Consider the following 27996-nt stretch of genomic DNA (forward strand, 5'->3'; position numbering starts at 1 on the left):
ACGGCTCTGAACGCTCCGCAGGTGTAGCCAGCTTAAAACATAAATTCTCTGGGAATATTCTGCACTCAGATTGTGACCCCTCTGGTCATTATATCATTTAAATACTTAGTATTTAACAAGTCACGGTTATTAATGTTAACATTTATGGATATCAATCAAACACACTGAATGACAATTTACTTGAAATGCCAGAAAGTCGCATTCAACATTGGCTGAATAAATTTCCAAATTCCTTTATAGTAATGGGGGGTGATTTTAATATGATTCTAGACAACTCTATTGACTGTTGGCCACCACGTGATATTAGTGCAGGAGCTGAGAATCTAAAAATGTTTATTGAAAAGTTTAATCTGATTGATATTTGGAGGACAACATGTCCTGGACTAAAAAGCTTTCACTTGGAGCAATAGATCATCTAGTAGGCAGTCCCGCCTAGACTACTGGCTAGTATCCAAAAATATAAATATTGATAATATCTTGGTTGATATTGTTACTACACCTTTAACAGACCATAGTACAGTTTCTATTCATATTCCTTTACATCTCACCAATATAAAAACCTGCAGAGGCTCATACAGGAAGCTTAACAGTTCCCTTCTTGAGACAATTGTTTTTTGTATTACAACTTTTCTGAAATTTTATGTTTAAATTTCCAAATGAGGCATTATCTTATTAAATATGTGCTAATTTGATTACATTTCCAGAACAGAAATCTGCATATTGGATAAAGCCAGGTTCAGGTGTTATTAGACACCTTGAGGCGTTATTAGATGCCTGGAGACGTTATCGAATGCCTGGAGGCGTTATTAGAAGACTTGTGTCCTTATTAGACACCTTGAGGCGTTATTAGACAACTCTACTGAGCTTCCGCCTCACCATCATTAGAAAAAAAATGTTCAACTGTCGACCCAAGTTGACTGAGTTGAGGAAGAACACCTCATTAACCCTTGCTGCTTTCTGTGTTTGTTTTTTATGCAAATCAACCATTAGACTCTATATATATATTTGTGTTCATTTTGTAGCATTAACCTGTCTAATGTGTTGTAATAATACTGTTTATCACAGTGATACCAGAGGAGATTAAAAAATACAGTCAAGCATTTTTACAAAAAAATATATATTTATTGAAATCTGATTACAAAATGATGTTATTGCAAACAAACTCATTCAAGTAAATGCTAGGAATGGTTGTAATTTTTAGTCACTGCTCTTCGTCTTGCAGATTAATTTCCCTCAGAAAAAAAAAAAAACAATGCTTAATTTTCATAGAAGTGAACATTTGGATGGAAATGTTTGGATGTGTGCTTCTGTCATTTTAACTTTTGATATTTATTTTTTAGCCTCTACCCCCTTCCCTCAAGAGGCTTTGCCTTTTGCCAGGCCGCCATTATAAATAACAATTTGTTCTTAATTACTTGCCTGGTTAAATAAATCAAATAAATCCATTATAAACTCTCTTTTGACCTATATGTTTTGTCTTCACCTTCTCTTAATATCAGGCTCTTAAGCAGCTAAATCTGCACTGTGTACCCCAGCTAGTTCTGCTGAGCTTATTCAAGCTTTTTCAGTGAAAACAGCTGCGTGTGCAGCTGGAAACTGTGGGTATGTCGAGCAACAACTTTCACATTATTTTACCCATTGTTAATACAAAAATATTGACTAGTTCAGCTTTGATCAATTGCTTAGAGTTGATTAAACATATTAACAATAAAAACATTCATGGCTTTCAGTGCATTTAAGGCCCTGTCCACACGTACACAGATATTTTTAAAAACTGATATTTTCCTCTACGTTTTGGCCTCTCGTCCACACGCAAACAGAGTTTTGGCTCACACATTCTAAGGTGCAGATTTTTAAAAACTCTGGTTACTTTGTATCTACGTGGACGTGTTTAGTCTACGTAGATACAGGAATCCCAGCCACCCACGGACAATAAGTGTCATCAAACTGACTGTAATGAAGCCGAAGTAAACGGAGTGAGAAGGGTGGTAACAAAATTCCTTGACCCTTAACTTGTGATCTCACTTGTGGTGACATGTAAATGTTACGGCAAGCGTTTTAAGTCTTTTTTGCATTCAAGTGTGGACGGAGATATTTTGCAAAACGAAGGTCACGTGGACAGATATTTTTATTTTTTTTAAACGGAAGGGAAAATATTTGTTTTTAAAAATATCTGTAGCCTATATGTGTAGACAGGGCCTAAGTCACACACAGTGCCTTCATTTTCTCTGTCCACAATACATCAGCAGCAGGGATGAGTGTGGATTTCTCTCCTTGAACACTGCTGGAAAAACAAAAATACAATATCACTGCTATCAGATTACTGTTCAAAAGGATATTTCACTTGAAACATTTGAAGTCAAACAATAAGCCTTCCTGGTTCATTACTGTTGACCATCTCTGCTGAGACAGACCTTACCTGGTTACACAGGCAGGCCAGAGGGCAGCCCCAGCTGATCGGAGAGTGTAGGGTCTCTGCTTCGAAGGTGAGTAAACATCTTCCTGATGGCTTCACGTCCTTTGTTTTTCACCATGTCGATGAGGTGGCGCGCCCTGTCTACAGTGGTGTTGTTCTCCTGAAGTACCGAGTCTTTCTCCCCCTCATTCAAGACACCATCCTCTAAAAGGTCATCCAGCAGCTGATTAATCAGCTCTCTGGACATTTTCTCCACAAGTTTAGTCCTCACTCTAGCAAGCTCCTCTTCTAGAAGAAGAACGTGGGAAAGAAATGAAACAACTCAATTTTGGGGCTCTTAAGATGGTTCATGATGCACAGATTTTAAAAACATTTAGTTACACTGTAATACAAGTGTGGCCCATGTGGATACAAATTATTCATGTTACTGTTTATTCACATCTCAAGGTTCTGTGAAGAACACCATACGCTTTATAACTGTATTAATGCTAATATACACCAGTCATACCAAACATACCTACCAAGATGATCAATGGTTATGTGAAAGATCTACTGCAGATCTTATGACACTTCAAACAAGTTTATAGTTCTTCTAAATACTCATCATATACCTGCCAATAAGTCAGGCTATTAAATAGGCGTTATCAGTCGCTATGAGCACCACAGATGTGGGTCAATAGGGGCTTACTACACCTACTAGGTTTTATCATCTATTCACATGGTAGATCACCGAAAGAGGGTATAAAAGAAGACGACAGCAACCTCTAGCGGCCGTAGTAATTATGATACGAGCAAAAGCGGAAGTCAGTCGCTGTGGTATCCTTATAACATGGAGGTTGGGGTTGATGGACAGGACATAAAACACAGGAGTTTCACCCAGGAGACCAGGGTTTGCATCCTGTGTGAAAACAATGTGTATTTATCTTTGTGCTCACAAGCCTTAAGTTTCACTTTCACTTTTGAAATGAAGATATTTTGAGACAAAAACACAATGTTTTTACCTAAACTTAACTAAGTGGTTCTGTTGCCTAAACCTTAAGTGTTAGAACGTGTTGCTTTTAAGTTTCGCTTTCACTTTTACAACGTAGTAGACGTGGTAGGCCCCTAATAACCCATGTTTATGGTGCTTACAGCAACTGATAACGCCTATTTAATGGCCTGATAACAGTTGATTCGGCCATCATCCAGCCACAGCGTCTTACCATACTTCTCCTGAATATCACCAGTGTTTTGATAGTCATCTGAAATATAAATGCAGAAAAACAAAATTTGTATATTTAGTGGTTGTATGTATTGCATTCAAAACACAAGACACTAACAAGCCAGTTTAACTAAATAAGGGTGCTACATAAGTATCTTAAATACACTATCAGAATATTATTCTATAAGCACTGACCTTTTCGAATTGCACAGGTCCACACTGGTTCAGATTCATGTCTTATTGTGAGCTGGAAATGACTGTCTGGATTTTCAATGAACACTTCAAAGCAGTTTGGGTCACTGCCTTCATATATGAGCTTCAATTTCTGTGAAAGATGTATATAAAAAGAGCAGAATTAAACTTTTTACCAGGGTAAATTTTTAAAATGTGATAATTCAAACATAATTTGTCAAATACAGTAAAGTAAAAAGAGTTGATATTCTAATTCATAATGAAAAGATCTTCACACAGGCAGACAAAGAGAAATATTGGGGCTGTATTTTACCAAAAGATACAGTTACTGGACATGCTATGTTAAAGGAATAGTTTGACATGAAGGAAAACGTGCTTATTTGCATTCTTGATGAGAGTTAGGTGAGAAGATCGATGCCACTCATGTCTGTCCGGTAAATCAGAAGACAGTTAGCTTAGCTTAGCATCAACACTGGAAGTAGGGGGAAACAGCTAGCGTGGCTCTGTTAATCCTTATGTTTGTCTCCTTACAGAAAATGCAGAGTAACAACAAGTTGTGGTTTTATGGGAGGTAATATGGCAGACTATTAGTGAGGTTTAGAGGTGCTGATCAGATTTTGTGTCTAGTTCAGTTTATTTTATTTGAGAAGGGACAGTGCAAATTAATAAATACACATGGTAAAAAAAGAAATGTCAGAATTAGGCAAAAGGCTATTTTTCATCTGTAGTCTCTGGCCAAGGTGTTACAAAAGGCTTCCTTGACTGGTTAAAGGTACTTTTCCGCAGCAGAATAGAGTCATTATGCTAAACTAAACTAACCGTCTCCTGGATGTGGCTTTGTGTTATTCCATCTTATTTATTTCTGGACTACAATTCACTCAATAGCTGAAAGACAGCTCAAACCGTACCTCAGGGTAAATTTCTGCACTGTCCAAATCGGCTGTGAGGATGAAACGATTGCGCATTTTCAGGGACTTCTCCGGGTACGGCTTTTGGATCATTTTGTGTCCCCTGGATGATTCCTTGTCTTCTATGTTCTGTGGGGAAAAAAGACATCCTCAGCACAAAGAAGCTTCAAGGCTACAGTAGCCAACATGGCTGTCTGTGTTTTGAAGTATGAATCATATGAATCAACATGATGACAGCAATAACCTGTTGTAGAGCAGGATCACGAGGGATCAGATAGACATGCAGAGTGAGGAATGCTTTGTTGGTCTTGTATATTAACACTTTACAGTTAATTTTCACTGGAAAGCCGACTCTCATCAGGACCCCTTTTGGAGAGAAAATTGGCTGGGACAACTTGACATGGGATGGCGTGACCTCAGACACTTGTTCCACAACGTCTCCACAGGTGTCTATGTGGAGGACTGCAAACTTGCCCAAAATTGTAGGGTCGTCTTCTGCACAAAAGACAAGTGCATCAAAGTTTTCATACACATACTATCAAACAAAGATGTTGCATCTTTTTTTATCATATGATGCTTGCTTACCTGTGCAGATCCAGTGTGGCAGATAAGCTTCATCTAACTTTCCAGCAATGACTGTAACATCCAGTAGTGGACCACCAGGGATGTAATGCAGGGTCTCCAGTCTCTCCATGTGCTCCTCCCAGGAACCAAACTGGTACTTCAAGCTGACCTTTTCCTTACTAACCCAGCGCAAGCCAGAGACACTGCATTCAAAGTTACCTGCTTCAGACTGCAGGCTAATTCATGAAAGGGGAAACAAATGATGGTAAGTTTTGCACTGAAATATTGTAAAACCAGATGTTAGTGTAAACAGAAAACAAACATCTGCCTTGTTTTTATTTGCTGTAAAAGCATAACAAGGATATCTGTAATAATGCATTGGTATTAATGGTAACAACACTGAAAAGATCATAGCTTTTCTTTGTGAAAATGTTTTTTGCTGACACAGTATTTAAAAGGTGTTTTACCTGTAAATTGTAGCATCCTCTGCATCCACACCGTTCACTTCAGGCTCAAGTTGAATCCAGTCAACCTCAGGGGACATTTCACTTCCGGTTACGATCGTTATCTTGTTAAAGGAACTCTGGAACAACAGGTTAAAAGTCTAGTTTACTGTAGAATCACTGTTTATCTTTAACAGTAATACAGTTAGCATTTTTAAAGTGATATAAAGCAATGAAAGACTCTTTCAGCGGGGATTTACGATACATCTTCAAAAACAAGCTAAGTATTGTCAAGCTACCTGCTGGGGTATTAAAGATTGATTTTAAAACTTAAAATTGCATGTTTAAATACTGACTCTTGGATGTAATCATCAACCCATAAATCTCATTTATGTGGGTCATTACACCTGACAATGGCATAACACATATATATAACCCAGTTTCTCAATTCTTTTTAACAATCAGAAGTGGGCCTTAAATTACAAAAGGTTGAGAACTCCTACTTTAGACAGCTAAGGATCTACTCACACCCTCATGCCACACGACATTCCCCATGTGTCCGTCATCACTCCCAGACATCCTGAAATGGTAAAAGACAACTAACATTGTTTACTCGTGGTCCTTGCAGTCTTTTTCTCCAGTTGGCTTAAAGAAACATACATTTTGTTCATTAATTTACTCAGACACATTTGAACAAATCTATGTACAAAAGGTTTGTGTTACACAGCAACTTGCAGGGCACAAAGGAGGTCTACACACTGTAAGGCTCCAAATAAACAGTTGTTTCTTTTTTTCTCTTTTTAAGGCAACAACAACATCGATACGACGGCGTCTTACAGGTCTTACAGATCTATAAGACGCCGTCATAGCGATGTTGTTCTATTTTATTGCCTATTTTATTCTGTTCTAATTTAAATATCTGTTCATACATTTTCTGTGTGTGTAGCGTGGTGCAGGCTACAGCTACAATTCATTGTGCAATCCAGTATTATATTTATATTATATAATGACAATAAAAGCTGAACTTTGCACCTTGGATCTTCATGTTCTGGCTTCTGTTTCTCAACAGATAAGTCGTAGAAGATGTCTTTGCTCCCAACAGCTGTCAGATGACCATCAAGGAGCTCCCTCATCTTCTCCTCTGAGGTCGGGAGAGCGCTGATTTTATCATAACTTTCCTGTCGAATAACCCCCTTGGTGAGGAGCTCATCCAAAATTGGTTCAATGTCGCTCACATGTTGGATCAGCTGATCTTTACATCTATCCACAATGTGTTCATCTGAGGGAGGACCTAAAGGAAAAATACTCTTTGGTGATTTATTGGATTCATTGCAAAATACTAAACATATTTCTTCCTATTTTGTGTAGCTGATGGACATTTCACATATAATATTAAGATTGTCATTTTGGTTGTTAAATGTTGCATGTGTCACATTCAAACACTTTACAAAGCACACAAACATGACTCACATACTACAATGATTTAATAGGAAAAGAGACCCAGAAAAAGTTGATTCTGATGCCAGCAATACTTTTGAGAAGAACAAAGGACATTTTCAAACTGTGGATTTCTAATTTTGGAACCAAAAAAACTACATCTATGCCCATGTGTTTAATGTAAAATTAAAAAAAGTAATAGTGTCTCAGAAAACAAAGAAATGACTCACCGCCCTTGGGATCAGGCTTGAAGGACGGTCCACATGCTTCCATGGCTGCCAAAATAAGAAGACATAGTATTACATTACAATTTTTAAAAACATGTTGGACTTTGAGACGGTTAGTACTGATGGAAACAACTTTTTCGTAGTCTCAACAAAGGTCACCTGGCTGGACTGAAAGCAGGAATTTTGCAAATCAAGGTCAGCATCTCTGCGTCGTCAGTAGAAATCAATGCAATCAAACTGATTTTGTCACTGACAGTCGCTCACATCGCATTTAGTTGGGTCACAATTCTTGAGCAGTGTTGTAAATGACTTTGCTGAGCACAAGGCCCAAAGGGTGAACTTCCAATGGGTAAGTGCAGGTTTCTCTTTGTTATTATGGAGTGGGATCAGGGATTTGAATCTATATGTAACTATTACCTCTCATATGTTGGAAAATTTGCACTTACTGTCAGGGGCGGTTCTAGGGTCGGGCCAGAGGGGGCCAGTGCCCCCCGTAATATTAAGCATGGACCCCCCTCTGGCTAGGGTTGAGTGATGTGTTAATTTTCCAAACGGCCATCGTCAATCTAACAACCAGCAATTGCCGATATATTCGCGCAGGTGTGTGTATGTGTGTGTGTGTGTGTGTGTGTGTGGCGCATTCCGCCACCTTCTCCCCAGTGGGGAGATGAGCTTTTATGGTGGCGGAGCATCATTCAAACTCAAGAGAAACACAATTAAACACAATAAAAAACTCACCAAAACAGTCTTTTTTAGGCTTTCCAACAATCACCAACTCTGGTTTGGTCGAAATAAACCCTTATTTCACAGAGTTAGATGTGAAAATATACCAAATCTGCACATCGCTCTACCACCTGAGGTATGTAATAGTTATGCTTAACACTTTTGGTACCCCTAAAATCGCATGTGGGTGCAGCCTGCAACAACAAAAGCACTAATATCAGACCAAATATAATCGTGAGCAGTTCCAAAACATAGAACTATTATTTAGCCTATGTAATAGCTTGAAAGAGATTTGTTTAACTTAGTTAGCCTATTAGATATTTAGGCAATGAGATAAGCCTAGCTTCAATTTCTTCCAGTGAATGTTGTTAATCAGTTTCTTCCAATAAGATTAATTCTTAGTAGTATTACAGCCCTTGAAGTAATTGCATGATGTGAACACAAGGCAAATTAGATTATTAATACAGAAAGAAGTGTGTCGACATGTTCTCTATACTTCCATGGTTATCAGTGAGCTGCTAGCAGCACTTCTTATGAGCGGAGGCTTCACTAAAATTCTCTTTTTACATGGTACATCTAGATCGGCAGGAGTTGAAATTCTGTTTAATAACTGTCCGGGGAAAGTAGCAACAACTAAATCTAGTGACGATGATCACTGGATTTTATGAGTGTTACATACCGATGACTCATCAGTGATTCTGGGAAATATTTATGGCTACTGCAACACTGTGCAAAACAGAAACAGAAACCTTCTCATAGAAGTTAAAGACTGTGTTTTACAACTCAAAGATTCTACTGAAAATGTGTTAATAGGTGGTGACTGGAACATGGTTTTGGATGAGTGGATTGACAGCTCCCCCAGCAAATATACAGGTCCTCACCCTAACAGTGTAATGGTTAACTTTTGCAACATGACCTTCATGACCCTTGGACAGAAACAAATCCACGCCTCATATAAATCTAGAATAGATTACTGGGTAGTGGCAGATAAAATGCTTAATCAAAAATCTCACTGTGTAATATCTCCTGCACCACTCCCTGATCATTGCTGCATTAATTTATCCGTAACACCTCTAATGCAGCCTGAAAGAAAAAAAGGGTATTGGAAATTCAACGCAAATCTTCTAAAAAACCTTATTCATGAAGTCTTACAGGATGACTCCATATTATCATATACTCAGAAATGGGAGTTCCTAAAATACTAAATTTGTCAATATTAAATCTCATTCAGCAAATATATAAAGAATAAAAACAGCTTGGAAGAAGAAAATATCATAAAAGAAATACATTTGATTAGCCCGATTCTAACAGAAAATAACAAATATAAACTCTTCCTTACACTCCAAACTTGATCGAATGTATGAAAGAAAAGCACGAGGTTCATTTATCAGGTCAAGGTCTAAGTGGATTGAGGAAGGAGAATTTTTTTTTGCATATTTCTGTTGGACGGAAAAATTCTATCAAAACTCTTACGATTAATGGTATGGATTGCTCAGACCCAACATTAATCGCAAAAGAAATAAGTACATTCTATCAAAATCTATACAGCTCATCCTTTTCTATTGCAGACTCAGACTATTTCTTAGACAAAATTAAAGAATTCATTCCTCAGATTAACAGTGACTTCAGGGAAGTATGTGATGAAGATTTTACTATTGACGAACTAGACAAAGCAGTCATGCGCTTAAAATTAGATAAGTCTCCTGGCCCTGACGGCCTGGCCGCTAATTTTTACACACACTTTTGGGATTTGCTTAGAAATGTACTTTTCCAAGTCTTTAGAGAAGCTTCAACTAAGTTCTCATTACCAATCGGCATGAAACAAGGCGTCATTACACTCATACCAAAGCCAGGTAAAAATAGTAAGGTGTTAGATAACTATTGTCCAATTTCACTTTTAAACAACGATTATAAATTACTAACCTACATTTACAATAACCGATTAAAAAGAGGACTGGATCAAATAATTAGCGAAACACAAACAGGATTTATGAACGGCAGGTCCATACATAACAATATTAAACTAGTGCAAGACCTTTTAGAATATAGCCATCTAATAGAGGCTAAAGGATTCATTTTATTCCTTGACTTCTACAAGGCATTTGATATGGTAGAGCATCAATTCCTGTTTAAAGTCTTGCGTACGTATGGATTTGGACCTAAATTCTGTAACATAATAGAATCCTTTTACAATGAGACAACTAGTTCAGTAGCACTCCCTCAGGGTACCTCCCCTTGTTTCACTATTAATAGAGTGGTTAAACAAGGATGCAACATTTCTCCATTCTTATTTATTTTGGCAGCAGAATTGTTGGCAATTCATATTAAAAATTCTGATATTATCAAACCGAATGTTCTCGATCAACAGATAATTGTAAGTCAACTGGCTGATGATACAACCATCTTCTTGAAAAATTTAGAACAAATTCCTAAAGTCGTCGAGTCGTTAATTGATGTTTTTTCTAAAGCATCAGGTTTAAAACTCAATCACAATAAATGTGAATTAATGGCCATACATGATTGCAACCTCACAACGGCTTATGATATTCCTATCAAATCAACTGTGAAATATCTTAGCATCCATATAACCAAAGATGATAAAATCAGTGAGACCTTAAACATACAAGACAAAATTATTGAGTGTAAATCTAAGATGAATATGTGGTTGCAAAGAGATCTGACAGTTTTTGGAAGGATATACCTAACTAAAATTGAATCCTTAGCAAGGTGTATTTATCCTGCATTTTCCATGGCCATACCTAATAAGTTCATTAAAACCATCAACCAATTAAACTTTAATTTTATCTGGAAAAATCAGGCTCATTACATTAAGAAATCAGAAATGGTTAAAGAATACAAAGATGGTGGTCTGCAGGCTATTGATTTTTAATGTTTAAATGGCTAAAATCCTTTCTGCTAAACAAAGATTGTATCTGGTATTACCTTCCCAGAGGTCTGTTCAAAAAATGGGTGGTATTGAGTTTGTTCTTAAATGTGACTTTCAGATTGAAAAATTGCCAGTCAAATTGTCCTTATTTCACAAACAAGTTTTGTTATGCTGGAAACTCATGTACACACACAATTTCACCCCACACCAAACTCCCATCTGGAACAACAGATATGTGTTATGTAATGGTAAATCTCACTACTTACAGCATTGGATGGATAAACATATCTGGTCAATAATGCATCTAATGAATGATCAGAGATACTTGCTGTTCTGGGAAAGCTTCTGCTCAAAATATAATATAGTTTGCACACGTGCCCTGTTCCAGGTAGATGACTGGTCCAAAACACAGATAAACAGTTGTGTGTAATAGAATTACTTGTGCTTCAAGTTAATGGTCAGGATTTTCTGGATGCGAAAAACTCAAAGAAATTGTTACGTAATCACCTGACCAACATACTGTCCCCAATACGATCAAACAGAAACAACATCATCCAACTATTTTCAGACTCAGACATTAAGAAATGGAGATCTAAATACATCTGTAAGCCCCAAGACAAAAGAAGTCCATTTAAAAATAATGACTAATATTTATCCATCCAATGAATTGCTAAGACTGAGATTTAATGTTGATCACAATAACTGCAACTTTTGTGAGACTGAGATTGAAACTACTGATCATCTGTTTTTCCACTGTATATATTCTGCGGCATTCTGGGAAGATTTGCAGGACTGGCTTTCAACCAAAATCCAACTACTTGCTCCTCTCACAAGAGAAAATATTGTGTTTGGTATTAACATGAAGGACATAAAGAGTGACTTGATATTGAACAATCTGATACTGCTGGCAAATGTTTTCATCCATGCATCCAAATGGAGGAAAATTAAACCCCTATTTTCCGTTTTTCAAAAGGGACCTTGTGGACAATCATCTCAGTGCTTTAAGACTAATGAAAGGACAACATGCAAAGTCTCTCCTCCTAGAGCTACTATGGAAGACTGCAGTCTTATTATTTATTTATTTATTTATTTATGCATTTCTTTTTTGTTCCTTTGATTTTTTTCTACCCTCTTTTATTTTTGCTATTATATAATTTTTTTTATAATTTAAGTTATCTTTCCTATCCAATTGTGCCTTGTATGTTAGAAGTATTGAGTTTAAATTACTATGCCTTAATGTTTGTAAATTAATTTTGTTCAAGAAAAAAAAAAAAAAAAAAAAAGTATTAGTATTAGTACAGTTCAGACTTTCAGAAGAGGGAACCGAAAGTACTTAAATGCTTACTCATTTCCGGGTTTTAGGACTTATTCCTATAGCACTTTATTACAGCTAATGATTTGGGAGCAGTCAAACTTCACCTTATACTACATCAAAGTATGTAAAAACTTTGGATGGACAGGAAGGCAATCCAGGCACTCTAAAAATACTAAAACAAGTGGCAACAAGGAAGGAAATATATATATTTTTAAAAAGCCTTTATTCTAGTGGCTAAATCATTTAAAGATCAAACATGTTTTGACCACTGTAGGTCTTCGTCAGGGCTTAAAACAAAAAAGCATGTAAAAACTTTACCTAGTCTGTGCGTCTCGTCGAGGGAGCCCATCCTCGTCAGTAGGCTCCTAGGAGATGAAGTGCGCCTGGAGAGTAGATGAGATCATGTGAGAGGGTGGGAACTAAAAGCTGTGGTCAGGTAGGACAGTATCAAAATGAGTGCTCATTACAAAGTGCTTTACAAGTTGGACATAAAAAATAATAAAGGATAGAATCCAATCTCAGACACACACACATTTCCACATAGATTTACAAACAAATAAAAATAAATCCCAACGTGGTCTGAAAATTACAGGTGGCCTGCATGATCTAACAGGAAGTCACTTTTTCTGTGACTTCCTGTAAATTCCATGAAGGCTGCTAGCAAGCGCCTCTTCTAGAAGAATAACGTGGAAAAAAATGAAACAACTCAATTTTGGGGCTCTTAAGATGGTTCATGATGCACAGATTTTAAAAACATTTAGTTACACTGTAATACAAGTGTGGCCCATGTGGATACAAATTATTCATGTTACTGTTTATTCACAATCTCAAGGTTCTGTGAAGAACACCATACGCTCTATTACTGTATTAATGCTAATATACACCAATCATACCAAACATACCTACCAAGATGATCAATGGTTATGTGAAAGATCTACTGCAGATCTTATGACACTTCAAACAAGTTTATAGTTCTTCTAAATACTCATCATATACCTGCCAATAAGTCAGGCTAATAAATAGGCGTTATCAGTCGCTATAAGCACCATAGATGTGGGTCAATAGGGGCTTACTACACTTACTAGTAGGTTTTATCATCTATTCACATGGAAGATCACCGAAAGAAGGTATAAAAGAAGACGACAGCGACCTCTAGCGGACGTAGTAATTATGATACGAGCAAAAGCGGAAGTCAGTCGCTGTGGTATCCTTATAACATGGAGGTTGGGGGGGATGGACAAGACATAAAACACAGGAGTTTCACCCAGGAGACCAGGGTTTGCATCCTGTGTGAAAACAATGTGTATTTATCTTTGTGCTCACATGCCTTAAGTTTCACTTTTGAAATGAAGATATCTTGAGACAAAAACAATGTTTTTACCTAAACTTAACTAAGTGGTTCTGTTGCCTAAACCGTAAGTGTTAGAACGTGTTGCTTTTAAGTTTCGCTTTCACTTTTACTACGTAGTAGTTGTAGTAGACCCCTAATAACCCATGTTTATGGTGCTTACAGCGACTGATAACGCCTATTTAATAGCCTGATAACAGTTGAATCGGCCATCAACCAGCCACAGTGTCTTACCATACTTCTCCTGAATATCACCAGTGTTTTGATAGTCATCTGAAATATAAATGCAGAAAAACAAAATGTTATATTTAGTGGTTGTATGTACTGCATTCAAAACACAAGACACTAACAAGCTATTTTAACTAAATAAGGGTGCTACATAAATATCTTAAATACATTATCAGAATATTATTCTATAAGCACTGACCTTTTCGAATTGCACAGGTCCACACTGGTACAGATTTATGACTTATTGTGAGCTGGAAATGACTGTCTGGATTTTCAATGAACACTTCAAAGAAGTTTGGGTCACTGCCTTCATATATGAGCTTCAATTTCTGTGAAAGAAATATATAAAAGGAGCAGAATTAAACTTGTGCCAGGGTAAATTTTTTAAATGTGATAATTCACACATAATTTGTCAAATACGGTAAAGTAGAAAGAGTTGATTTTCTAATTCAGTGGTTCTCAAACTATGGTACACGAACCACTGGTGGTACGCATGCTCTTTCTAGTGGTTCGCCGAGGAATCTCTGACTATCGGTTCCTCTGTTTGGATGCTTTCCCACAGTTACACATGCACAATGACGCATACGCATGCTGTATAATGTTTCAGTTTGTTGGGGACCGGTGCCACGGTGAAGAGAAAAAAAAGCGCTCAACAGCATGGCACTACTAAAACCTGAGGCTGCACTGTGAACAACACATCTGTGTTGAGATCAGCAAGAGGAGAGTTAGTAACGTTACCTGTTAGAAGCTGGTGGGCAGCGCAGGCCTGACTGGCTAAATACCGGAGATATGAACTTTAACTGAGGTGCCATTGAGTTATTATTATGAGGCGTTCAAAGTCAGCTCAGGAAAAATGACTATTGAGTAAAGGTAAATTACAACATTATCCTGATGTGTTCAAATGTAATCTCGTAAAATGTATTTTTTGGTGAGAAACTTGAATAAATCCAGTTGTTGAAGGTCATGGTTGTTTGAACTCAATCATCCAATCCACCAAACAACTCCAAACAAGAGTCAATACCAAAAGGAGAATACACCGTTTACCATGAGCAGAGCATTTTGGCAAATTTTTCTTGGGCACTACCCACATAATCAGCTGTGCTGCTCATCCCACAAATGCATGATCCTTACAAGTTGGACATCATTGTGAAGGTAAATAAACAGGCTTTCCAACCATGTAAAATACAATGCCAATTAGCATTGTAACAACGGAGAAATAATCGACCAAACAAGTTTACAATCTTTTTTTTCCGAGTTTACAAGTTGTGGTTTTACAGGAGGTTATATGGTGGATTATTAGTGAGTTTTGGAGGTGCTGGTCGGATTTTGTGTCTAGTTCAGTTTAGTTTATTTGAGAAGGTACAGTGCAAATTAATAAATACACATGGTATAAAAAAAATGTCAGAATTAGGCAAAAGGCTATTTTCATCTCTGGCCAAGGTGTTACAAAAAACTTCCTAAAATACATCACAAACAGAAATAGAAACAAGGCATTCAGTTGAAATGTTGGAAAAGGACACACAGTTGCTAAAAGTAGTGACATTTATACATTAAATAAACAACATTGTAGCCAAGCAGGAAATATAGATAGAAAGTTCATGAGCTGACAAGTGTATGTATTAATCATGCATTGTTTTAATTGGTTACTGAAAGATCTCTACGTGTTTAGTTGACTGGCTAAAGGTACTTTTCCGCAGCAGAATAGAGTCATTATGCTAAGCTAAGCAAACCATCTCCTGGCTGTAGCTTTGTATTATTCCATGTTATTTATTTCTGGACTACAATTCACTCAATAGCTGAAAAACAGCTCAAACCGTACCTCAGGGTAAATTTCTGCACTGTCCAAATCAGCTGTGAGGATGAAACGATCGCGCATTTGCAGGTACTTCTCCGGGTACGGCTTTTGGATCATTTTGTATCCACTGGATGATTCCTTCTTTTTTATGGTCTGTGGGGAAAAAAGACATCCTCAGCACAAAGAAGCTTCAAGGTTACAACATGGCTGTCTGTGTTTTGAAGAATGAATCATATGAATCAACATGATGACAGCAATAACCTGTTGTAGAGCAGGATCACGAGGGATCAGATAGACATGCAGAGTGAGGAATGCTTTGTTGGTCTTGTATATTAACACTTTACAGTTAATTTTCACTGGAAAGCCGGCTCTCATCAGGACCCCTCTTGGAGAGAAAATTGGCTGGGACAACTTGACATGGGATGGCGTGACCTCAGACACTTGTTCCACAACGTCTCCACAGGTGTCTATGTGGAGGACTGCCATCTTGCCTAAAATTCTAGGGACGTCTTCTGCACAAAAGACAAGTGCATCAAGGTTTTCATATACATACTATCAAACAAAGATGTTGCATCTTTTTTTATCATATGATGCTTGCTTACCTGTGCAGATCCAGTGTGGCAGATAAGCTTCATCTAACTTTCCAGCAATGACTGTAACGTCCAGTAGGGGACCACCAAGGAAGTAATCCAGGGTCTTCAGTCTCTCCATGTGCTCCTCCCAGGAGCCAAACTGGTACTTCAAGCTGACCTTTTCCTTACAAACCCAGCGCAAGCCAGAGACACTGCATTCAAAGTTACCTGCTTCAGACTGCAGGCTAATTCATGAAAGGGGAAACAAATGATTGTAATTGGTAACAACACTGAAAAGATCAAAGCTTTTCTTGTGTGAAAATGTATTTTTGCTGCCACAGTATTTAAAAGGAGTTTTTACCTGTAAATTGGAGCATCCTCTGCATCCACACAGTTCACTTCAGGCTCAAGTTTAATCCAGTCACCCTCAGGGGACACTTTGTTTATGGTTACGACCGTCATCTTGTTAAAGGAACCGTGGAACAACAGGTAAAAAGTCTAATTTACTGTAGAATCACTGTTTATCTTTAACAGTAATACAGTTAGCATTTTTAAAGTGATATAAAGCGATGAAAGACTCTTTCAGAAGGGATTTCAGATATGTCTTCAAAAACAAGCTATGTATTCTCAAGCTACCTGCTGGGGTACTAAAGATTGATTTTAAAACTTAAAATTGTATTTAAATATTTATGTTTTAAATACTGACTCTTGGATGTAATCATCAACCCATGAATACCAAAATGTTAGGCAGTGATGAGATAAGAGAGGGTAAGCTGAATATTTATGTGGGCAATTACACCTGACAATGGCATAACACATATTTATAACCCAGTTTCTCAATTTTTTTTATCAATCAGAAGTGAACCTTAAGTTACAAAAGGTTGAGAACTCCTGCTTTTGCAGCTAAGGCTCTACTCACCTTCTTTCGAATAATCGCGACATTCGGCCACGGTCCGTCATCACTCCCAGACATCCTGAAATGGTAAAAGACAACTAACATTGTTTACTCATGGTCCTTGTAGTCTTTTTCTCCAGTTGGCTTAAAGAAACATACATTTAGTTTATTCATTTAATCAGTTTTAGTATATAAATTAGCCTTACTGATCAAGGCTGGGATGGCAGACACATTTGAACAAATCTATGTACAAAAGGTTTGTTTTACACAGCAATTTGCAGGGCACAAAGGACTGTTAGGTTTAGGCAACGTTTCGATCTGTAAGATCTTCCTCAGTCAATGTTGTTGTATCGATGATTTCCTATTTTATTGTTTTATTCTATTTTAATTTAAATATTTGAATATCTGTTCATACATTTTCTGTGTGTGGAGCGGGATACAGCCACATTTCATTGTGCAATCCTGTATTGTATAATGAAAATAAAAGCCTTGCACTTTGGACCTTGCTGTACTAATGGCCATGTCTTCAAAATGAGGTCGTAGAAGACGTCTTTGCTCCCAACAGCTGTCAGATGACCATCAATGAGCTCCCTCATCTTCTCCTCCGAGGTCGGGAGAGCGCTGATTTTATCATAACTTTCCTGTTGAATAACCATCTTGGTGAGGAGCTCATCCAAAATTGGTTCAACGTCGCTCACACTGTGGATCAGCTGATCTTTACATCTATCCACAATGTGTTCATCTGAGGGAGGACCTAAAGGAAAAATACTCTTTGGTGATTTATTGAATTCATTGCAAAATACTAAACATATTTCTTCCTATTTTGTGTATCTAATGGACATTTCACATATAATATTAAGATTGTCATTTTGGTTGTTAAATGTTGCATGTGTCACATTCAAACACTTTACAATGCACACAAATATGACTCACATACAACAATGATTTAATAGGAAAAGAGACCCAGAAAATGTTGATTCTGATGCCAGCAATACTTTTGAGAAGAACAAAGGACATTTTCAAACTGTGGATTTCTAATTTTGGAACCAAAAAAAACTACATCTATACCCATGTGTTTAATGTAAAATTAAAAAAGTAATAGTGGCTCAGAAAACAAAGAAATGACTCACCGCCCTTGGGATCAGGCTTGAAGGACAGTCCACGCGCTTCCATGACTGCCAAAATAAGAAGACATAGTATTACATTACAATTTTTAAAAACATGTTGGACTTTAATTTGAGACGGTTAGTAATGATGGAAACAACTGTTTTTCGTAGTCTCAACAAAGGTCCCCTGGCTGGACTGAAAGCAGGAATTTTGCAAATCAAGGTCAGCATCTCTGCGTCGTCAGTAGAAATCAATGCAATCAAACTGATTTTGTCACTGACATCGCATTTAGTTGGGTCACAATTCTTGAGCATTGTTGTAAATGACTTTGCTGAGCACAAGGCCCAAAGGGTGAACTTCCAATGGGTAAGTGCAGGTTTCTCTTTGTTATTATGGAGTGGGATCAGGGATTTGAATCTATATGTAACTATTACCTCTCATATGTTGGAAAATGTGCACCTACTGTCAGGGGCGGTTCTAGGGTGGGGCCAGAGGGGGCCAGTGATATTAAGCATGGACCGACACGCCCCCTTATCGTATATCACTTATTGATTGGACGCTGCGCCAAACCCGACTGATCTGATACATGTCAACATTGCTGGAGTATTATACCGGAGAGAAGACAAATCACAGATTAAAAGTTTTGTAGTTTAGTCGTCTTCTGATTCACCATCTAGTTAAAATCTAGGTGTGAACAACAAACGGACCATATTGATGTAAAGTGTTCCAGCAGCAGAAGGACCTGCAGTATCTCTGCTTCACACACCGCGGCTGAAGGAGTCTGTCACTGAAAGAGCTTTATATTACCTGACAACGAACAAACCTCAAACAACTTTCTTCATTTATTAGAAAGATTTTTCTTTTCATGATCTGTTATTTCCCCCTTTAACTTTTATTAAGGATATATTTAAGTCAGAGAGAGAAGGAGGGTCTGTCTTTTACACCTTTTACATCATTTATCCTCATTTCCATTCAGTCACATGAGGCTGATAATTCCTGATTGTCGGGTATGATATGAGTTACATCATTTAAATTTTCCCTGAAACACTCAGCCTAATATATAACTTCTAGTGTCAGAATATCAATAACTACAGACGCTATTAATGAATAAATAATACAGAGGCATTGTTCCCCATTGTGCATTACTCCTGAAATGGTTCCTGGTCCTCTAAGCAGAACTCAGTCCACAGTATAAATACAGACTGCAGCTGTTATTCATGTGCAGGTGTTTGTTAAACAGGTAACAGGCTACAGAGAGGAAACACTGCAGCTCTGCCACTGATAATAACGGTGTGTCTTTATTAGTATTTGTACAGTTCAGACATAAACAGCTGATCCAGCTGTGATCAGCTGATCCAGCTGTGATCAGCTGCTGCTGCTGCTGTCATCAGAAACTGACGTCGCTTCACGTGACACTTCAGAGGAAAGGACGTCTCATGTCTCTTAAAACATATTTCCTCGTTTCCTCTCTCCTCGCATGGCTTCCTGATCGTCTCTCCATGCTTCCTCTCCCATGCATGGGAGGGACTGAGACGCAAGGATAACACGCAAGTGAGGGAAACTTGGATGCAATTAAGAGCTTTAGGATGCACCCGAGGAGTCGAGCAGTATAAATTCGGAATTGGGAAAAGCCCATACTATAAACTTTCAGATGAGGGAACCGAAAGTGCTAAAATGCTTCCTTATTTCCAGGTTTTAGGACTCATTCCTGTAGCACTCTATTGCAGGTAATTATCTGATAAAACCCAGACTTCACGTTATACTATTATATTATAATATATTAATAATATTATTCATTCTGCATCAAAGTATGTAAAAACTTTGGATGGACAGGAAGGCAATCCAGGCACTAAATACTAAAACAAGTGGCAACGAGGAAGGAAATATATTAAAAAGCCTTTATTCTAGTGGCTAAATCATTTAAAAAGCCAACATGTTTCGACCACTGTAGGTCTTCATCAGGGCTTAAAACAAAAAAAAGCATGTAAAAACTTTACCTAGTCTGTGTGCCTCGTTCATGCAGCCAATCTTCCTCAGTATCTCCACAGTCGTTGACAGAGCACCATCCTCGGTGAGGGTTGAAACCAAGAGGTCGGTGATCTCTGTGGGGTTTGGATTCAAGGATCTGAAGGGAACCCAATGCAGCCACGTTCTGTTCAGCAGCTCCATGTAGAAGGTCCTAAAGGCTGAATAGTTATTCCTCTTCAGGTCCATTAGAGTGCGTGTTAACGCATTCGGAGTTTCGGAGGCCATTTCGCACAAATTTGAACGTCCTGGACCAGAATTTGATTTCAACCCTCACAGCTCGAGAGCGATAAAAGCGAAAGAGGAAGTGCACACAGGTGAGCACTTATGGTGCCTTCAAGTGCTGTTGGAAATACAACGATTACGCCACTACTATCATTCCAGCAAAGTGGTAGCCTACAAACAGACTGGGGCTGCTTCAGATCTGTCTGTCTGTATCAGGGGTCAACAACCTTTACTATCAAAAGAGCCATTTTAGGACAAAACATTTATATAATCTGTCTGGAGCTGCAAAACATTTGAGCATTGTGATGAAGGTAACACAGTTTATAGTCTAAGTATATAGTATATAAGTCTAATGCATATAGGGCCAAAGAGCAAATGTACAATGGAGTATTAGGGCCACGTTGAGGGAAAAAACATCTGAGATTTACAGAATAAAGTCATAACTTTACAAGAAAAAAGTCGTAATATTACGACAATAAAATCATAACTTTACGAGAAAAAAAAGTTGTAATATTACGAGAATAAAGTCATAACTTTACGAAAAAATAAATGTAATATTACGATAATAAAGTCATAACATTACGAGAAAAAAGAAAATAAAACGTAAAATTACCACTTTATAGTATTATGACTTTATTATCGTAATATCACAACTTTTTTTCTCGTAAACCTATGACATTATTTTTTATAATATTACGACTTTTTTCTCGTAATATTATGACTTTATTCTCGAAATCTCAGATTTATTTTTTTTCCTCAAAGTGGCCCTACTACTCCGTCGTACCGCTGTACCATAGACCTACAACAATGATAAATAAAAATGAAAATGTAAACAAAAGTTATTCATTTCCATTTTTATAAATCCACATGGAGCCACTGGAGAGGACCTAAAGAGCTGCATGTGGCTCCGGAGCCGCAGGTTGCAGACCCCTGGTCTATTTACACATCTAAGGTTACTTTTAAGTATGGGAGCTTATTTTGTTTTGTTTTATTTATTTATTTATTTATTTATTTTTATTTATTTTGTTGCACAGTGCTTGAATTGGAATGAAAAACGGTGCCACAATACTAATTATTGTTTTTTTTCTTTTAAATTGACAAACATCATATGTGTGATTCATGGCTCAATTCAAACGGGATCAAAAAAAATATTTGTCTCTAGCCGTTGACTACCGTTCATATTTTTTCCGAAATAAGGTCCCATGGGGTCCACTGGGAGGGGGGTTTCTTTACCATGGAGGCAAGGGTCATACAGATACCAGAAACTACATGAATAATCTTCTCCTTAACAGATATTTTTCCACAACTGGTAAAAGCAAAACCTTCTGGCCCACCAGTGGCCATTTTTTGTCTTTTAATCTTTTTTTAAAATCTCTATGAGCTTCCGTTTCACCATCATTAGAAAAACAATTTTCAACTTTCGACCCAAGTTGACTGGTTGAGGAAGAACACCTCATTAACCCTTGCTGCTTTCTGTGTTTGTTTTTTATGCAAATCAACCATTAGACTCAATATATTTGTGTTCATTCTGTAGCATTAACCTGTCTAATGTGTTGTAAGAATACTGTTTATCATAGTGATACCAGAGGAGATTAAAAAATACAGTCAAGCATTTTTACAAAAAAATATATATTTATTGAAATCTGATTACAAAATGATGTTATTGCAAACAAACTAATTCAAGTAAATGTTAGGAATGGTTGTAATTTTAAGTCACTGCTCTTCGTCAAGAAAAACAAAACAATGCTTCATTTTCATAGAAGTGAACATTTGGATGGAAATGTTTGGATGTGTGCTTCTGTCTTTTTAACTTTTGATATTTATTTTTTAGCCTCTACCCCCTTCCCTCAAGAGGTTTTGCCTTTTTCCAGGCCGCCATTATAAATAACAATTTGATCTTAATTACTTGCCTGGTTAAATAAATAAAATAAATCCATTATAAACTCTCTTTTGACCTATATGTTTTGGTCTTCACCTTCTCTTAATATCAGGCTCTTAAGCAACTAAATCTGCAATGTGTACCCCAGCTAGTTCTGCTGAGCTTATTCAAGCTTTTTCAGTGAAAACAGCTGCGTGTGCAGCTGGAAACTGTGGGTATGTCGAGCAATAACTTTCACATTATTTTACCCATTGTTAATACAAAAATATTGACTCCTGCAGCTTTGATCAATTGCTTACAGTTGATTAAACATATTAACAATAAAAACATTCATGGCTTTCAGTGCATTTAAGGTCCTGTCTACACGTACACAGATATTTTTAAACACAGATGTTTTCCTCTACGTTTTGGCCTCTCGTCCACACGCAAACAGAGTTTTGGCTCACACCTTCTAAGGTGCAGATTTTTAAAAACTCTGGTTACTTTGTATCTACGTGGACGAAACACGTCCACGTAGATACAGGAATCCCAGCCACCCACGGACAATAAGTGTCATCAAACTGACTGTAATGAAGCCGAAGTAAACGGAGTGAGAAGGGTGGTAAATAAATTCCTTGACCCTTAACTTGTGATCTCACTTGTGGTGACATGTAAATGCAATCTTTTTTGCATTCGAGTGTGGACGGAGATATTTTGGAAAACGAAGGTCACGTGGACAGATTCTTTTTTTTTTTAAACGGAAGGGAAAATATCCGTTTTTAAAATATCTGTAGCCTATATGTGTAGACAGGGCCTAAGTCACACACAGTGTCTTCATTTTCTCTGCCCACAATGCATCAGCAGCAGGGATGAGGATTTCTCTCCTTGAACACTGCTGGAAAAACAAAAATACAATATCACTGCTATCAGATTACTGTTCAAAATGATATTTCACTTGAAACATTCAAAGTCAAACAATAAGCCTTCCTGGTTCATTACTGTTGACCATCTCTGCTGAGACAGACCTTACCTGGTTACACAGGCAGGCCAGAGAGCAGCCCCAGCTGATCGGAGAGTGAAGGGTCTCTTCTTCGAAGGTGAGTAAACATCTTCCTGCTGGCTTCACGTCCTTTGTTTTTCACCATGTCGATGAGGTGGCGCGCCCTGTTTGCAGTGGTGTTGTTCTCCTGAAGTACCGAGTCTTTCTCCCCCTCATTCAAGACGCCATCCTCTAAAAGGTCATCCAGCAGCTGATTAATCAGCTCTCTGGACATTTTCTCCACAAGTTTAGACCTCACTCTAGCAAGCGCCTCTTCTAGAAGAAGAACGTGGGAAAGAAATGAAACAACTCAATTTTGGGGCTCTTAAGATGGTTCATGATGCACAGATAAAAACATTTAGTTACACTGTAATACAAGTGTGGCCCATGTGGATACAAATTATTCATGTTACTGTTTATTCACATCTCAAGGTTCTGTGAAGAACACCATACGCTCTATTACTGTATTAATGCTAATATACACCAGTCATACCAAACATACCTACCAAGCTGATCAATGGTTATGTGAAAGATCTACTGCAGATCTTATGACACTTCAAACAAGTTTATAGTTCTTCTAAATACTCATCATATACCAGCCAATAAGTCAGGCTAATAAATAAGCGTTATCAGTCGCTATAAGCACCATAGATGTGGGTCAATAGGGCCTGCTAAACCTACTAGTAGGTTTTATCATCTATTCACATGGAAGATCACCGAAAGAAGGTATAAAAGAAGACGACAGCGACCACTAGCGGCCGTAGTAATTATGATACGAGCAAAAGCGGAAGTCAGTCGTAGTATGAAACTCCTTATAACATGGAGGTTGGGGGTGATGGACAGGACATAAAACACAGGAGTTTCACCCAGGAGACCAGGGTTTGCATCCTGTGTGAAAACAACATGTAGTTGTCTTTTTGCTCACAAGCCTGAAGTTTCACTTTCACTTTTGAAACGTAGATATTTTAAACCAAAAACACAATGTTTTTACCTAAACTTAACTAAGTGGTTCTGTTGCCTAAACCTTAAGTGTTAGAACGTGTTGCTTTTAAGTTTCGCTTTCACTTTTACAACGTAGTAGACGTGGTAGGCCCCTAATAACCCATGTTTATGGTGCTTACAGCAACTGATAACGCCTATTTAATGGCCTGATAACAGTTGATTCGGCCATCATCCAGCCACAGTGTCTTACCATACTTCTCCTGAATATCACCAGTGTTTTGATAGTCATCTGAAATATAAATGCAGAAAAACAAAATGTTATATTTAGTGGTTGTATGTACTGCATTCAAAACACAAGCTATTTTAACTAAATAAGGGTGCTACATAAATATCTTAAATACATTATCAGAATATTATTCTATAAGCACTGACCTTTTCGAATTGCACAGGTCCACACTGGTTCAGATCCATGTCTTATTGTGAGCTGGAAATGACTGTCTGGATTTTCAATGAACACTTCAAAGAAGTTTGGGTCACTGCCTTCATATATGAGCTTCAATTTCTGTGAAAGAAATATATAAAAGGAGCAGAATTAAACTTGTGCCAGGGTAAATTTTTTAAATGTGATAATTCACACATAATTTGTCAAATACGGTAAAGTAGAAAGAGTTGATTTTCTAATTCAGTGGTTCTCAAACTATGGTACACGAACCACTGGTGGTACGCATGCTCTTTCTAGTGGTTCGCCGAGGAATCTCTGACTATCGGTTCCTCTGTTTGGATGCTTTCCCACAGTTACACATGCACAATGACGCATACGCATGCTGTATAATGTTTCAGTTTGTTGGGGACCGGTGCCACGGTGAAGAGAAAAAAAAGCGCTCAACAGCATGGCACTACTAAAACCTGAGGCTGCACTGTGAACAACACATCTGTGTTGAGATCAGCAAGAGGAGAGTTAGTAACGTTACCTGTTAGAAGCTGGTGGGCAGCGCAGGCCTGACTGGCTAAATACCGGAGATATGAACTTTAACTGAGGTGCCATTGAGTTATTATTATGAGGCGTTCAAAGTCAGCTCAGGAAAAATGACTATTGAGTAAAGGTAAATTACAACATTATCCTGATGTGTTCAAATGTAATCTCGTAAAATGTATTTTTTGGTGAGAAACTTGAATAAATCCAGTTGTTGAAGGTCATGGTTGTTTGAACTCAATCATCCAATCCACCAAACAACTCCAAACAAGAGTCAATACCAAAAGGAGAATACACTGTTTACCATGAGCAGAGCATTTTGGCAAATTTTTCTTGGGCACTACCCACATAATCAGCTGTGCTGCTCATCCCACAAATGCATGATCCTTACAAGTTGGACATCATTGTGAAGGTAAATAAACAGGCTTTCCAACCATGTAAAATACAATGCCAATTAGCATTGTAACAACGGAGAAATAATCGACCAAACAAGTTTCCAATCTTTTTTTTCCGAGTTTACAAGTTGTGGTTTTACAGGAGGTTATATGGTGGATTATTAGTGAGTTTTGGAGGTGCTGGTCGGATTTTGTGTCTAGTTCAGTTTAGTTTATTTGAGAAGGTACAGTGCAAATTAATAAATACACATGGTATAAAAAAAATGTCAGAATTAGGCAAAAGGCTATTTTCATCTCTGGCCAAGGTGTTACAAAAAGCTTCCTAAAATACTTGACAAACAGAAATAGAAACAAGGCATTCAGTTGAAATGTTGGAAAAGGACACACAGTTGCTAAAAGCAGTGACATTTATACATTAAATAAACAACATTGTAGGCGAGCAGGAAATATAGATAGAGAGTTCATGAGCTCACAAGTGTATGTATTAATCATGCATTGTTTTAATTGGTTACTGAAAGATCTATACGTGTTTAGTTGACTGGCTAAAGGTACTTTTCCGCAGCAGAATAGAGTCATTATGCTAAAGTAAGCTAAGCTAACCGTGTCCTGGCTGTGGCTTTGTATTATTCCATCTTATTAATTTCTGGACTACAATTCACTCAATAGCTGAAAAACAGCTCAAACCGTACCTCAGGGTAAATTTCTGCACTGTCCAAATCGGCTGTGAGGATGAAACGATCGCGCATTTGCAGGTACTTCTCCGGGTGCGGCTTTTGGATCATTTTGGATCCACTGGATGATTCCTTCTTTTTTATGGTCTGTGGGGGAAAAAGACATCCTCAGCACAAAGAAGCTTCAAGGCTACAGTAGCCAACATGGCTGTCTGTGTTTTGAAGTATGAATCATATGAATCAACATGATGACAGCAATAACCTGTTGTAGAGCAGGATCACGAGGGATCAGATAGACATGCAGAGTGAGGAATGCTTTGTTGGTCTTGTATATTAACACTTTACAGTTAATTTTCACTCGAAGGCCGACTCTCATCAGGACCCCTCTTGGAGAGAAAATTGGCTGGGACAACTTGACATGGGATGGCGTGACCCCAGACACTTGTTCCACAACGTCTCCACAGGTGTCTATGTGGAGGACTGCCATCTTGCGTAAAATTCTAGGGACGTCTTCTGCACAAAAGACAAGTGCTTCAAGGTTTTCATATACATACTATCAAACAAAGATGTTGCATCTTTTTTTATCATATGATGCTTGCTTACCTGTGCAGATCCAGTGTGGCAGATGAGCTTCATCTAACTTTCCAGCAATGACTTTAACGTCCAGTAGGGGACCACCAGGGATGTAATGCAGGGTCTCCAGTCTCTCCATGTGCTCCTCCCAGGAACCAAACTGGTACTTCAAGCTGACCTTATCCTTACTAACCCAGCGCAAGCCAGAGACACTGCATTCAAAGTTACCTGCTTCAGACTGCAGGCTAATTCATGAAAGGGGAAACAAATGATGAACAAAAATCTGCCTTGATTTTAATTGCTGTAAAAGCATAACAAGGATATCTGTAATAATGCATTGGTATTAATGGTAACAACACTGAAAAGATCATAGCTTTTCTTTTGTGAAAATGTTTTTTGCTGACACAGTATTTAAAAGGAGTTTTTACCTGTAAATTGGAGCATCCTCTGCATCCACACAGTTCACTTCAGGCTCAAGTTTAATCCAGTCACCCTCAGGGGACATTTTACTTCCGGTTACGACCATTAGCTTGTTAGAGGAACTCTGGAACAACAGGTTAAAAGTCTAGTTTACTGTAGAATCACTGTTTATCTTTAACAGTAATACAGTTAGCATTTTTAAAATGGCGCAATGAAAGAGTCTTTCAGGATTTCAGATACATCTTCAAAAACAAGCTAAGTATTGTCAGGCTACCTGCTGGGGTATTAAAGATTGATTTTAAAACTTAAAATTGTATGTTTAAATACTGACTCTTGGATGTAATCATCAAACCATAAATCTCAAAATTAAAAGATGATTAGATGAGAGGAACCAAACAATCCTGATGTCAATAAGGGTGCTTTAGACCAGCTGTTCTCAACCACTGGGCCGGGGCCCACTGGTGGGCAGAGGAGGTACTGCCAAATGGTTAGATTAACCTCTTGAAAATCCAACGGCAGCTATTCTGCATTTCAGAGGTTGTAGCGGAAGTGAAGATACTAGTACCATATAAAACTATAAAAGCAAAGGAATCCATTGGTCCCAACCATGTCATGCT

The 27996-nt window shown here is 37.8% G+C and overlaps 2 protein-coding genes across 10 annotated transcripts in view; both read right to left on the bottom strand.

Moving 5' to 3' along the window:
- Positions 1 to 27996, bottom strand: part of LOC119494420 (NACHT, LRR and PYD domains-containing protein 1 homolog) — a 42948-nt gene that overhangs the window by 12567 nt on the left and 2385 nt on the right. For 2 of the 6 annotated variants that reach the window (XM_037780286.1, XM_037780281.1), the window contains exons 4-12: positions 20519 to 20531; positions 17647 to 17657; positions 17176 to 17230; positions 16618 to 16718; positions 16287 to 16501; positions 15946 to 16196; positions 15709 to 15837; positions 14089 to 14218; positions 13896 to 13934 (exon numbers count right to left, since the gene is read on the bottom strand). The exons of 1 other annotated variant lie outside the window; for it this stretch is intronic. In XM_037780286.1, coding sequence (XP_037636214.1) covers positions 13896 to 13934; positions 14089 to 14218; positions 15709 to 15837; positions 15946 to 16196; positions 16287 to 16501; positions 16618 to 16718; positions 17176 to 17230; positions 17647 to 17657; positions 20519 to 20531 — 944 coding nt within the window. The remainder of the gene's footprint in view (positions 1 to 13895; positions 13935 to 14088; positions 14219 to 15708; positions 15838 to 15945; positions 16197 to 16286; positions 16502 to 16617; positions 16719 to 17175; positions 17231 to 17646; positions 17658 to 20518; positions 20532 to 27996) is intronic. 3 more of the 6 variants (XM_037780285.1, XM_037780284.1, XM_037780282.1) reach the window with 2 other exon arrangements.
- Positions 1224 to 27988, bottom strand: LOC119494423 (NACHT, LRR and PYD domains-containing protein 1 homolog). 4 transcript variants are annotated; one of them, XM_037780290.1, is made up of 8 exons: positions 27388 to 27988; positions 26990 to 27204; positions 26649 to 26899; positions 26405 to 26533; positions 24780 to 24909; positions 24598 to 24636; positions 23397 to 23681; positions 1224 to 2281 (listed from the first exon to the last, which is right to left on the bottom strand). In XM_037780290.1, exons 1-7 carry the CDS (start codon positions 27483 to 27485, stop codon positions 23401 to 23403), a joined length of 1143 nt encoding a protein of 380 aa, XP_037636218.1. In that variant the 5' UTR covers positions 27486 to 27988; the 3' UTR covers positions 1224 to 2281; positions 23397 to 23400. The 4 variants fall into 4 exon arrangements, with proteins under 4 accessions (XP_037636218.1, XP_037636216.1, XP_037636219.1 ...); XM_037780288.1 differs by having other exon boundaries at positions 1224 to 2284; XM_037780291.1 differs by lacking the exon at positions 1224 to 2281 and adding an exon at positions 23237 to 23261.

This window comes from Sebastes umbrosus, chromosome 9, assembly GCF_015220745.1.
Source record: "Sebastes umbrosus isolate fSebUmb1 chromosome 9, fSebUmb1.pri, whole genome shotgun sequence".
Taxonomy (NCBI): domain Eukaryota; kingdom Metazoa; phylum Chordata; class Actinopteri; order Perciformes; family Sebastidae; genus Sebastes; species Sebastes umbrosus.